Source organism: Sabethes cyaneus, chromosome 2, assembly GCF_943734655.1.
Source record: "Sabethes cyaneus chromosome 2, idSabCyanKW18_F2, whole genome shotgun sequence".
In the NCBI taxonomy this organism is placed as follows: Eukaryota; Metazoa; Arthropoda; class Insecta; order Diptera; family Culicidae; genus Sabethes; species Sabethes cyaneus.
Window position 1 is genome coordinate 150,014,870 of NC_071354.1, and position 13,205 is coordinate 150,028,074.

At 41.1% G+C, this 13,205-nt stretch overlaps 1 protein-coding gene across 1 annotated transcript in view; it reads right to left on the reverse strand.

The window, feature by feature from the left end:
• LOC128733992 (uncharacterized) overlaps positions 1-13,205 on the reverse strand; it is a 75,233-nt gene that overhangs the window by 7,310 nt on the left and 54,718 nt on the right. The window contains exon 2 of the mRNA XM_053827942.1: positions 3,927-4,257. Coding sequence (XP_053683917.1) covers positions 3,927-4,257 — 331 coding nt within the window. The remainder of the gene's footprint in view (positions 1-3,926; positions 4,258-13,205) is intronic.

Here is a 13,205-nt window from a genome sequence, read left to right on the forward strand (position 1 = left end):
GTAACCAACCCCGGTACAGGGTCATATACTAACAGGAAAGGAGGGCTCTTTCGAGCTGGATTGATCCTCTGACGAGTCACGGGATTAGTGCCGGAAGCTGTCATCATGAAAAATCAAGACGAAATGAACGAAATATTACAAATTCGTACTTAAACAGTCGGAATGGACCCATGCGAGGAAAACGGACTACGGATGAAAAACTCGGGACGTGGAATTGTCGAACTCTCAACGTCCAAGGGAGCACTCGAGAGCGTAATAAAGAACCGCAAGTTCGACGTTGTAGCTCTGCAGGGCGCGTGTTAGAAGGGTTCTTCAATATAAACATCATCAATGTGTACAGCCTCACCTCGGACGTACCGATGACGACAAGAAGGAATTCTTCGTGCGGATGAAACGTACGATTACATGACTATTAAAAGATCGTCATAGGGGATTTCAATGCTCAGATCGGCCAGGAGAGTTGGTTGAAATGTGCCCAGAACTTTCCGTTGTGAACAGCATCCGGTATCGACCGACGTCAGTCTTGGTTGAATCTCGCGAAGCTGGAGCAGCGTGACCGAGCCGTAAACGACGCGTAGTCATTTGAAGCTACGCATCCGGAAGAGGACAAGTTGGACGAACATTTCATGGAATATTATTAAAACAGCCATTAACAGTGTAGCATAGAGCATCGCATGTCCCATGATGAGCACGGAATCTGCGGGACGACTTTTACACATTGGCGTAGCCAGCAAATTTCCCTGGAGGGGGAGGGTTCACTTTAAAAAAAATTCTTTAACCCTGTTACACCGGCTGCCACCGCTAGCATAGGGTTTTGGGAATTATCAGGCGGGCTTCAAGCGGGCCCGCGCATCTGCGGACCGGATGTTTACCATCCGACAGATCTCGCAGAAATATCGGGAGTACTACTTACCTTCTCATCACATCTTTATTGATTTTAAAGCAGCATGCGATTGAGTAGATCGAGACCAACTATGGCAGGTAATGCACGGACATGGTTTTCCGGATAAACTGACGCAACTGATCAGAGCTACATTGGATCGAGTGATGTGTTTCGTGCGCATCTCCGGTATACTTTCGAGTCCCTTTGAGACACGGAAAGGTTTGAGACAAGGTGGCAGCTTATCTTGTGTGCTATTCAACATCGCTCTTGAGGGGGTTATCCGATGAAAGCGGAATCTAGGAGGATTGAGCTAAATTTAAATGCGTCCAAAAACAAATACATGAAAGGAATAGGCTCAAAGGAAACAAACGCGTGCCTCCCATGGACGGGATTTTTGATGACGACGAACTAGAAGTTGCAGATGAGTTCGTGTGTTTAGAGTCGCTGGTAACCGCGGAAAACAACACTGGTAAGGAGATCCTGCGGCGTATTTAAGCTGGAAATTGGGCCTACTTTGCCCGTCGTAAAACGCTAATATCAAGAAGCACACATACTGCGCACTCTGTGACACTGCACACGGAGGACATACGCGACCTTGCCATGTTCAATCGGAAGGTACTGCGGAATGAGTTACAACTTCTGAGATAACCGGAAAATTGCCGACTAGTGGCCCAAGATAGATTTGAATGGAGACGACTGCTTGAAACAGGATGAGCATGGAATCATCCAGTCCAAAACACCCATGGATTCAAGGTACACTCAAGTCTTTTTTTACACAGTTTGTTTTTTTCGATTACTCGAAAACGGTGCAGCTAAGGAACTATTTACAATCTACGTGAGGAATGTCGAGCTACTTCCAAATGTATTGAGAAATAAATGAATGGTCTCTCAGTTACCCCGTTCTTAATACTCAAAAAACTAAACCGTGTAAAAAAAGTACTTGAGTGTACATTGAAAAAGGCTAGACCTGACTGCGTATATGTCTGGGTGCCCGGACACTTTGGCATACCAGGCAATGAAGCGGCGGATCGACTAGCATCCCTTGGAAGAGGAAGCAAACTCTACACCCGTGAAATCCCTAGCAAAGATGCTAAAAAGGCTGTTGATGACGCTGTACAGACAAAATGGGCTGTAATGTGGGATAGAAACCCAAGCCAGTTACGAAAAATCAAAAATACAACAAATCCTTGGCGAGATCGACAAAACTGGAGAGAGCGGGTGGTTCTATCAAGAATACGGACGGGGCACACTCGAGTGACTCACGACATGACCGGCCGTGACGACTTCCAGAAAAAGTGTGAAATCTGTCAAGTAACCCGTACAATGGAACACATAATATGTGTATGCCCGGAATTCTATGGACCTAGACAGGACTTTGGCAATTCATCGAGTCTACGTGATGCACTCAGCGAAGATCCCACTGCGGAAACCAGATTGATTTTATTCCTCAAAGAAGCGAAACTATATGATAGTATATAATGAATATTAGCGTAGAATATAAGATTAGATTAGATAGTATATATTAATATTAATGTAGTTAGTTATTAGTATTAGTGCAGTTAGTTAGTTAGTTATTAGTTATTAATGTACCGAAATCTTGTAATGAAAATTGTAAAAAAATTTCTTGGGGCGAACCAACCAACGGTTGAAAGCCCCATCAAATAGTAAATAAATAAATAACAGGATGAGCTGGGGTGGGAACTAGGCTACTGATGGCTATTGACGACGACGACAACTACGCGTTTGCGATGCCTAGTGAATAAAAAAATACATCGACGCAGTGGGAATTGTCCTGAATTTTTATCCGGTTTTGAAATTCTGATTGGCGAAAATTTCTAGAGGGAGCCTGGTCTCCCAGGAACCCCCTCTAGCTACGCTAATGCTTGTATGGTGATTAATATAGGAGGTGATGGATGAAATGAGCTTAGCACTGACGGCAAGAATGTGTAGTGTCATTCGTCAGAACGTGGAAAGACTCATACAGTAGCGTACCCGAATCATCCGGAAAAATACACACTCCTTGGAAGAACATCAGTATGCGGAGCTGGAGCAGCTGCATCATTCATAGGAGTCGCAAAAGTTCTACCAGAAACTGAACGCATCTCGCAAAGGCTTTGTCCGAGAGCCGAAGTGTGTCGGGATAAAAATGGCATTAGTTTGACGGACGATCGTGAGGTGACCGGATAATGGAAGCAACAGTTTGAAGCAGAACAGAATGGCGCCCAGGCGGTGGGCAGTAGCGATGGGGAAAGCAATTTCATCTATAGTGTTCACAATACCTTCCTTGCGAATTGCGAATAGATTGGTGGGAATTCATCAAACCGGCTTCAATGAAGGACGGAATGAACGACAGATCGTGTTCATTTGAATTACATAGAGGGCTTCATCAAGGTGATGCGTCTCTGATGCGTAACGTAGTACTAGGTACAAGGTTTTATGAACAGCGTGGATATTAACACGCGGGGACGCCAATTCATTTGCTTTGGCGATACGATGAACATTATCGTGTCAGCAGAACATCTGTGACTGGAAAATATTTGTGGCCGACATTGTCAGCAGAACATGCTGGCCGGCGGAACCGAGGCCAACCGACGCCCTTTGGACTGTAGTGTAATGATCGATGAGCGATGAATTCGAGATAGTTGACAAATTTATTTTGCATAGTTCATTGGTGATGGCGATCAATGACACCGCACACCGGCCATGATATTTGGGAGTGTATTATCAGCAAAAGCGATCGAACCGACTAACCCCCGTACAAAGTGTATCCTATACAAGACGCTCATAAAATCAATTGTCCTCTACGGGCGTGAAACGTGAACAATGCTCTATGGGAGATCTGCGAGTGCTCGGAGATTTCGATAGACGAGTGCTAAGAACGATCTTCGGCGGCGTACAAGAGAGCGGAATTTGGAGACGGAGGATGAACCATGAATTCCTATTAGTTTATAAAAGCGTGCCAGGCAAAAAGTCCTATTTTCTAATTAAATAATCCGATGCAGAAATTTATAATCTTATGTCTCAATTAGAATCACTTAATTACCATGGTAGGGATGTGCTGGGGGCGCTCCTACTAGCGCCTGTGGGTGGTGCGCATAGTTGTTCGATTGATAGTAAGAACTGGGATCTTGATAGGCGCTCGAGATTCGGCGTTCCGCCCCGAGTGGCACCGTTTGATAGTAGTTGTAGCCGTTGTGAATTCCCAACTCCAAATTTCGCTTTCCGCGAACGTCTAGGTTGGTGGCCTTTTCGGTGGCATTCCCTTTGGTCTCTACGGTCTCCTCCTTTTTGGTTTCACTACTGTCCGGGCTCGTTATCTCGGAGGTGTCGTTTTTCGCTTCCACACAGTGATGTAATACCAGCACGGTAATTATCTGGAGTAGAGAAATAACAAAGAAAAAAAAAACATGAAACACAATTAGATTAAAGGGGAAACGGAGATCGTCTGAAAAGATATAAACACGTGATCTGCCCTAATGACAATTATGTAGATCCCGTCCATTTACGGCGGACACATATCACAATTTAGTGGAGGAAATTTTAGTTTATCTACTTTATTTATAGCAGCGTTTCTCACAAATCACGTCGTCTAGCCAACGGACAATCGCGGAGGCTGACGGCGATTAGAAAGACCACCGCAGGGTTTTTTTATGCTCGGACACCCGTAATTGCTAACTTTTTGTCTGTTTTGCTGTATTTCAACAATCGATTGGTGTACCAATTAGCTCTCGACAATAGTGACGCTTTTCTTGGCGTTTATGGGAATGAGGTAATCCGGCTGCAAGTGGCTACTAAGCGGCAATGAAAGCGGAAGGGTTCAACGCCTTAAGGTTGCTTCCGATTATCGTACCAAAGACAAGATCGGAACATTTGATCAACGCTCGCCTGCTCACTCAAGTCCATGTGTCTACGTATACATTCAGACAATAGCTTGTACGTAAAATGGTTATTGTGCTTAGTTGTACGTAACAGATGACAGAGCCGACTTAAATGAGTCGTTTTAGGTACTATAGATAGTCTCAAAATGCTTGCTAGGTGATACGATCTAATTGGTCTGTGTACAAATAATACCGACGATAGCGGAAAGCTTTGTTTAAGTTTACTGTCTTTGGTGTTCCTATTCAGCCGATAGTAAGAAAAAACTGAGCGCCTGCTTTTCATAAATAAATAAAATATATGAATTATATTAACTTTGTTCTTGTACTGCAATAATTTTATTTAACTATCACATACAATATTTTTAAGTGTACTGTTTTTTTTGTCTTAATTTTTTTTTTCATTTTTGTAGACGCAGTTTGTCGGCAGTTTTTTTTTCATTTTTATAGAGGAAATTGTAGAAGTTATATTTTTGGAAGTTTTTGGAGCGTCTTAGTAGAATATTTTTAGGATTCGTAAATGTTTTGATGGGCATCCAACCATCTTGCTATCTCGTGATGTCGGAACGTTTCCATTATCATTTAGAACTTTCCAATTTTGATAAAGTACAGAAAAACTAAAAATTGGAAATATTCAGCTTCTGGATGTAACTTTTTTGCCATCGAAATTAAGCTTTTTGAGTGGTTTAATTCCTAAATGTTGCCCAGAGCATGAAGTATTTCGATTTAATACCTTTTCAAGTAACGTCTGCATTGAAATAATACGTAATTTCATTTGCGTATGCAAAATTGTGAACACTTTAAAAAAATGTATAATGATGGGGTGAAATGGACAACTGCTAGTGTGGGTAAGATGGTCAGTGAACATATTAAAATAAAATTGTTGATTTTGCTTTTTAGTGATATCTCAAGCATATAAATGAAAATTTAACCGGCAAACGTGAACTTCAAACAAATTAGCAGCGGCCAGGCATGAAACAGTTTTTGAAATGCTTGTTCATATTGCAGCTGCCAAACAATTTGCTATTGGCTGCCTCTAGTGGAAGGGAAAGGGCTGCCTCCTTCATTTTTTGCGCTCTACACCACGATATTTTACGTATTCAATTTGTTAAGGGTCAAAAATAATAATATGCTCTTAGTTGGGGCGATTTACAATACCTGTCCATCTTACCCCCACACATTGTCCGTTTCACCCGCAGCACTAAAAAAGTTCACGTTTTCGGACCATTTTTAATACTCAAAATACACTTTGAAAAACATTTTTTGCTAAATATTTCACTAGCTGCTTTTGAAAACAATATATTGAACTGAAGTAAACTGTATTTAGGTTTTATAAATCATAAGTTCTCTGTATTATATTAGCCGTTCTTCTTAACCTGTTCGTCTTACCCACAGCTCCCCTACCTAAATCCAAGCAGTCAATTTGTGTCGTTAAAGTATCGTTTCAAGCAACGATGCTATTTGATCTGGTTTGGAAATTTGATTATCTGTATTGTTAAAATATCAGCATTAAATAATTTCATATATCAGTGTAATATTATTGAGAAAAAGTATTCGGATGTACATAAATGACGTCCTTAGGCGCACCAGATGCGACTGCTAGGTCGATTTCGCGAAAACTAAGCGGCCGTGGAGACATAGCTCAAACCGCTAGAGCGATTTTCTATTTATTCCGATTTGGTTCAACCTTAAACACGATGTGGTTGGAGTTCGTCACTTTCAGTCAGCTTAATTCATTGACTACGCTCAAAACATAACTCATTTATTAAACTATTTTGCAAACAAATTTCAATAATTCAATAATTTCAAACAATTTTCTATCGTGAAGACAAACGTCTGTTAAACATCTAAACTCCCTGCATCGTCCTCTATTAGCGTAAGGAACCTATTTTAAGCAGTCTAGTCATATCAGTGACTGCCTTATTACAAGCGATAGGTTGACTAAATGGGGAATATCAGCATACCAATTTTCATGTTAACTTTAATTCTTCAAGCTGTTGTCATTGAAAGTTAGCAGCTGAAAAAAATGTAAGTTTTTTGAACACAATTTTTAAGTTACCATGTTTCTTGTCCAAAACACAGTAAATTGTGTTTGTATGAATTACATCTATGGTTAGGTGATTCGAGTTAAAATTCTTATTAAACGATTCTGAAAATCAGCTCATTTATGTTTAATTGATTAAAATAGGCGACCCCGGATTAATCCGTTCCTTACCCTACTAACTTAGCTATCGTTTCTTCTTTTCTGCTAGTTGTCTAGGCTTTTCAGAAGAAACCAAATAGATACAAACCGCAAATGTACTAAAAATGTGGGCTGGCTCATACTGAAACACAGATTTAAGACAAACACTCACAAAGTGGTCCCTGGTACCTAGTTCATGAGAGCCTCGCCTCGCATCGCTCATAACGAAACATAAGTGGATTGGAAAGAGGAAAGAAAACGAAGAGACGCATTGGTAGGTGTTCCAAAAGCCGGCGGTAATGATTATTATCGGCAACGACGCGAAAATGACGCAACATGCCGGTGCATCGCGGCTTCTGTTCGTGATTATGTACGAAATGGAGAAGAAAAAAGTAAACAAAACAATGCAATCAGTTGCTCTACCGCGCACTGCTCGGCTCAGTTTTGCAATTTTACCAGCTGTACAACCGCAGAAGTTCGTATTGAAATGATTTTATCGACCGTGATGTGGTTGAGTCGCCCTTCAGGTACCCTATGTTTAAAGGGCGACAAATTAAAACGACCTCTCGGTTGAGAGGAAAACTTTACTACATCTGTCTAACTTTAAAAGAAAATAATGAACATGTTACAAGGTACATGTCGATATCGATTCTTATTTTCTGTGTCAGTAAAGTAAAGGAGAGTCTAGGTGCTACATTCCAATTTCAGAGCCTGATCGGATTTAATTTGACTTCGCAGTCAGCTGTTAGAGTACAGGACAATTTCACGATTTTATTGACACTAACTCCTAGTTGCTCCTAGTTGAGGTTCATGTGACGGGTGGTTTCTTAGACCCAAGTCGTATCTCGGGGCAAATTGGAAGGTGTGTGTTAGTATTCTTAATTATATAAACTCGCTCCAGTTCATAAAAAAATAAATCGGATTACGTCGTTACTCTATTCTGAGCATAAAATCGTTGGTAAAGTATAATGGATAACACTCAAAAATCTATTAGTTGTCTGCACCGAAGCATGTTGATACAATAGACTGAGACCAATTCCGGTTGATTCTAGTGAAACATAATACATTCGAGCTGACAAGCGCGAGTCTCGTGAAAATTTGATTTCATTAGTGTTAACTTGATGAAGACTCACTGGAGTCACTGGAGGAATTTTTCAGATGACAGGCTGATGAATGATTTCTGTTTGTGAACCTATGGAAAAGGTATCCGCGCGACCATCATTGCGGACGCCTCGGACACCTTAGTTTATCGCCTTATCGTGATTATGTTTATGCGATATTGACTTCTGATGACTATTAATCATCTCACCAGTTAGAGCCGTGCTGCTTCCACCAATAGACGAACACTGAGGTCCCATGAAACGGGAAAATAGCGTGAAACGAAAGAGAAAGTTTTTTTTTGTAGAGCTAGAAGTTTGCTCTTTTAATTTTCTTTATCATCTTCTTAGGACCGGCGAGCAGTCGAGCGTGTTTAGATGATCGATGGCGTCAATTTTTGTCGGCGGGCAACACATTCAAATAGTCAACACTATAATTTCACACATTAGAATCGAGGAAAAAAATATAGTCAACAATGAGAGAATCCAAAAACTTGACGTAGGCATTTCATCTGTAAGTTGATTTTCTTTAAGTTCGTTGAAAATGCACGTCTCTGTTATAGCAATTTTTTTTCGTAAAAGATTCATCCTAGAACATGTGAGTACAACAAGGATCAAATTCAGGTGTGCATTAAAAATGGACCCATTTTAGTGTTTTTCCATGTGAATCCACCAATGGCCGCCAATCGTAGTACAGAAAAAGAATTGACAGTGCTATCAGTTGATTTGCAGCAGCCCTCGTGAAAACATTCAAGTAACTACGCTCGATGCTTTGTTCATACTGCCAACTCCATCCCGCAGCGCAAAATGGACATCGTGGAACACTTCATGTCCACCAGATATAGCCGATCCGTCATTTACAATATCGTCTTCTGGAGAAAGGCAAGAGCGTAGGACGGAAGTCGTGTTCCGGTTGCGTGATGGAGCTGCGTAACCATAAAGCTGAAGAAGCAGACTGTGAGCAAGATGGCCTCTTCGTTCTGCCCTTTAGGCCGGGGTGTCGAAGCAACCGGTCAAACGGTGAAGAAGTAACTGGGTAAAATGGATATTTTCATACGGAAGCGTCAGTCACGGCCGTTTGCATCTGAGCAACAGGCAATCACTCAGAAGGAGAGGCTGGAGATGCTAGTGACAATCATCTTTGAATGAAGAAACCTACTTGGCACTGAACGGCTGACTGACAGGGGACAGGGTACTCCAGGGTGTAAGTGATGACGTCAAATATTTTTCCCACACCACGTTCCCGTTCTTCTGTGGCTGACAATTCAAGCCGCTATTTTTTTCTTCGGGACTTGCAGTGAACGTGGAGATATACAGTACGAAGTGCCAGCCGGAAGTTGCCGCCTTCGCCAAGAAGTGTCACTCGAAGGCGGATATGGTTTTTTGGCCGGATTTGACCGCGGCCTATTATGCCGAGAGATTACTGGACTCTAAGTTGCCTCGTTCTTAATAATCGAAAAAACAAACCGTGTAGAAAAGTGCACGAGTGTAGATGGATCGGCTGAGGATAAATGTTGTACCGGAGACCGTCAATCCTCCCAGTGTTTCCAAGATGCACTCGATAGAAAATTTTTGGGCGAACTTCAAAAGGACAATCTATCCAATGATTTCGTGGCCGAAACGCAGAAGCAAATGATCGCCAAGGCCACAAAAGAGCCGAAGAACACGCTGTAGAAAATGACCCATTGGGTATTTTCTCTTGAAAATTTGTGTGAAAGTATTGTTTACACTGTATTTTTGTCGCTTTTTTAGAAAATGGGAAAAATGGCGTCACCCGAAAAGCAATGTCGTGAATAGATTTTGCGCAAGCACCTGCAAAATCCTCAACTCTTTCATCGGCTCATAGGAAAACAACTCGGAATCGTGCAGTCAACGGTGAGTCGTGTGATTAATCGTTATTACGAAACTCTGTGCCTCGAATGGATCGAGCATTGCGGTCAGAATGGATGTTCTATTAGTGATCACAATGACACTTAAAAGCGTTTAGGCGGAATCCCAATGCTTCGGTCAGCGATGTGGCCAAAAAGTTGAATCTGACCAAGTCTTTCGTCCAGGGAGCCAAGGATCGAGAAGGACTACCATATATACAAAAGGCAGAAATTTCCAAATCGTGACGAACGGCAATATACGTTAGAAAAGTCTCAGGGCCGGAAACTGTACACCCAGATGCTGACGAAGCCTCATTGTCTCATCATGGATGATGAGACTTACGTCGAGGCGGATTGCCGGCAGTTTCCTGGGCTACTGTTTTTCAACGCCCAGCCTAAGTTTGATGTTATCGAATAAGGAAGTATGGAAGCAGGAACTTTCAAAGCTTGCCAAGAAATACATGATTTGGCAAGTGATCTGCTCTTGTGGCAAACGGAGTCTGCTTCCTCTGTTGAAATATCGCGAGGGACCAGCGATTTGCTGTCCGGATCTAGCTTCGTGTCACTATTCAAACAATGTCCTGGAGTAGTACGAAGCCAACGGGGTCACTTTTGTACCCGACGGCATGAACCCCTCCACTCCACCCCCTCCAACGCACCGGGATTAACGCCTATCGAAAAATAATGGACTATTATGAGGGCACTACGAAAGCATCCCAAAGAGGTCAAATCTGTGGAAATCATGAAGGAAAAGTTGGTTTCCGTACAGAAGAAGCTGCAGCCATATGTTGTACAGAACCTGTGTAAGGTACGTTAAGTGTAAGGTACTAACATATGGTTACGGTATTGAAGTTATTGAAGGTATTACGGTATGGAAGAAATAAATATGCCAAAATCTTACTAATGGGTCATATTTTAGTGTCCGAAAGTTGGAAAAAGATCAGGTGAATAAGTAAATTTTTACAGTGTTTTTTTCCGTGATGTAATTTGATGTAGGATACCGTTTAGTAAATTTGAAAAAGTACTGTAAATTTAACCCTTTTGACATGTACATAAATGGAACGTCGCAAATTATATAAAATTACGAGTTATTTCACAATAAAAAAAATTTCTTAGCATGTGTTGCTATTTACGTTTTGTTTAATGGAAATATATATGTGATTTTTGTTACAAACTTCCTTTCAATGGCTGGTTTAAACAATATAAATAATAATATTTTTTACGGGGGCCGCCCATTTGGCATAATGCTAGTTGTCATAAAGCCATTTGGTATAATCATAAAGGGCCATTTGACATAACGATAATTTCGCAAAACTCCTTAAACATCATTTTATGACCTCGTGATCTCTTTCTTAGATGATTTAGGGTCATACAACCGCAGGCCACGAGTGTTTGCCAATGACTCGCTGTCGAAGAAATTACCTCTATCTTGTTTTATTCGTTTCACTAGGTTTACCGACTACAAGTTAATTTTCCTTAGCCCTCGCATTAGTCTCTGGTAAACATAGCAAAATGAACTCGCACTCGGTTTGTTTACATCTCAATTGTTGCTATTACAACCAAATTGTTTATATGCTGTACGTATATAATTGCTCATCATAAGTTAAACGTTATTCGTTTCAACTGCTATTTTTCGACTGATATATATATGTATCGAATAATTGGGCTTTTGGCCGTAGAGTTAATAAATTATAGCAGTTATTCGTTTTACTGAATGCTCGTTCAGTTGGTTTCTTTATAATAAAATAATACATACTCGAATTCTACCAATACATTTTCCCTTTTAGTACATCTTACACCCACATTCGAATGCGACCAAATATGAGTAGCGTTCGAAAATTTGTCACCTGTTGACGGGATTGATGGCGATCTCGGTTTACGGCTTAATTGATTAGTTACTCGATTTCCTAATCCTATTCTTTGGATACTTCTCTATCTTCAGACGCAGGAAGCGGGATCGGTAGTAAAAGCTTACGACAAGCAAGAAAACATTCACAGAAAGTTAATGATTCTGACAATGCCGACAGACAACTGTCATGGCAACACCTTGGTTCTGAAAGAACGCACGCGGCTCGAGAGCGCGACGGCACAGAACAAGTTAGGGCAATTAAGACATTATACCGGTTCTGATGCAACTCTGGACGTTCTAATTAGGGAGGACGCAAAACGTGATAGGATTTTATGTTTTCTTCGTGTACCTATCTATCTTTCATCGGCAGTCATTAAAAGCGGTTTTTGAGAGCGGGAGGCAGAGGCCTTCACATAGCGGAAAAAGAGAACCGTTCAATCCGTTGATCGAGATTACGTAAAAATGCGGCAGCCAGGGTTATTGGCTTTTATTTTCATCGAGTATTTTAGTTGTTATAGATTTTATCGTTTCTTCCATAGTCTAAAGCTGTGCACTAGCTACGGGTCCTTCAATCAGGCGCATTCTGAGGTCTATGACCTTCATCTGAAAGCTTTTAGAATGAAGCAATAGAAATGATAATATTTTTCATTGCACTGATAGTAACTACCGGTCAAGTTAAGAAGAAAATACTTTAAAATTGTAAACTCTGTACACAAGTTAGATAGTTCGATGTTCCACAATTTTTTTTACCAGTGAATAGTGATAAAGACAAGTTAATTAAATACTGTTGAGTGCTGTTGTATTACACTACTTACTCGTATATGAATTAAGAAGCGTAATCGTGGTGAATGACCCTTTGGGTTAAAACCACTCAAAAAAAAAAAAAAGCGTAATCGTGACTTTTTGAACCAAATAACATAATTTTTGGTCTAATTGATTGAAAGTGAAGGCTAATATTCTGACATTGTTTTGTTTTGGAACATAAGCTCTATTATGCCCATAACCCTGAACTTTCATGACGATGTGCCTATTATTTTTTCTAAATATTGAAATAGTTTCTGTCCGCCCAGCAGCAAAACCACCAGTGCGCCCGTCTCCAGCTGGCAAGATTTGCTACATGATTAAAAGTTCCTAATATAGAAGCCAATCGCGAGTAGGTAAATCGTTATGAAACACATTACTATTACTAATATTAGCTGTGCTACCGATCTCTGCTCTTCCGGACAATAGACCGTGCACCGCGGGCCCGTTACTTGCCAAGCGAAGGAACAGACATGAGAAACGATGTCTGCTCCGTCGTCGGTCAACATTATTTAATGATCAGCACCTTCGACCCACGCAGCATCGATCAAACCGACATCCCGGTTCAAGGGCCATGAGGACGGACCATAAAACATTCTACTTTCGCTTGTCCGCTCGGATGGCTTGATTGATCTTCAATGTCTTACAAG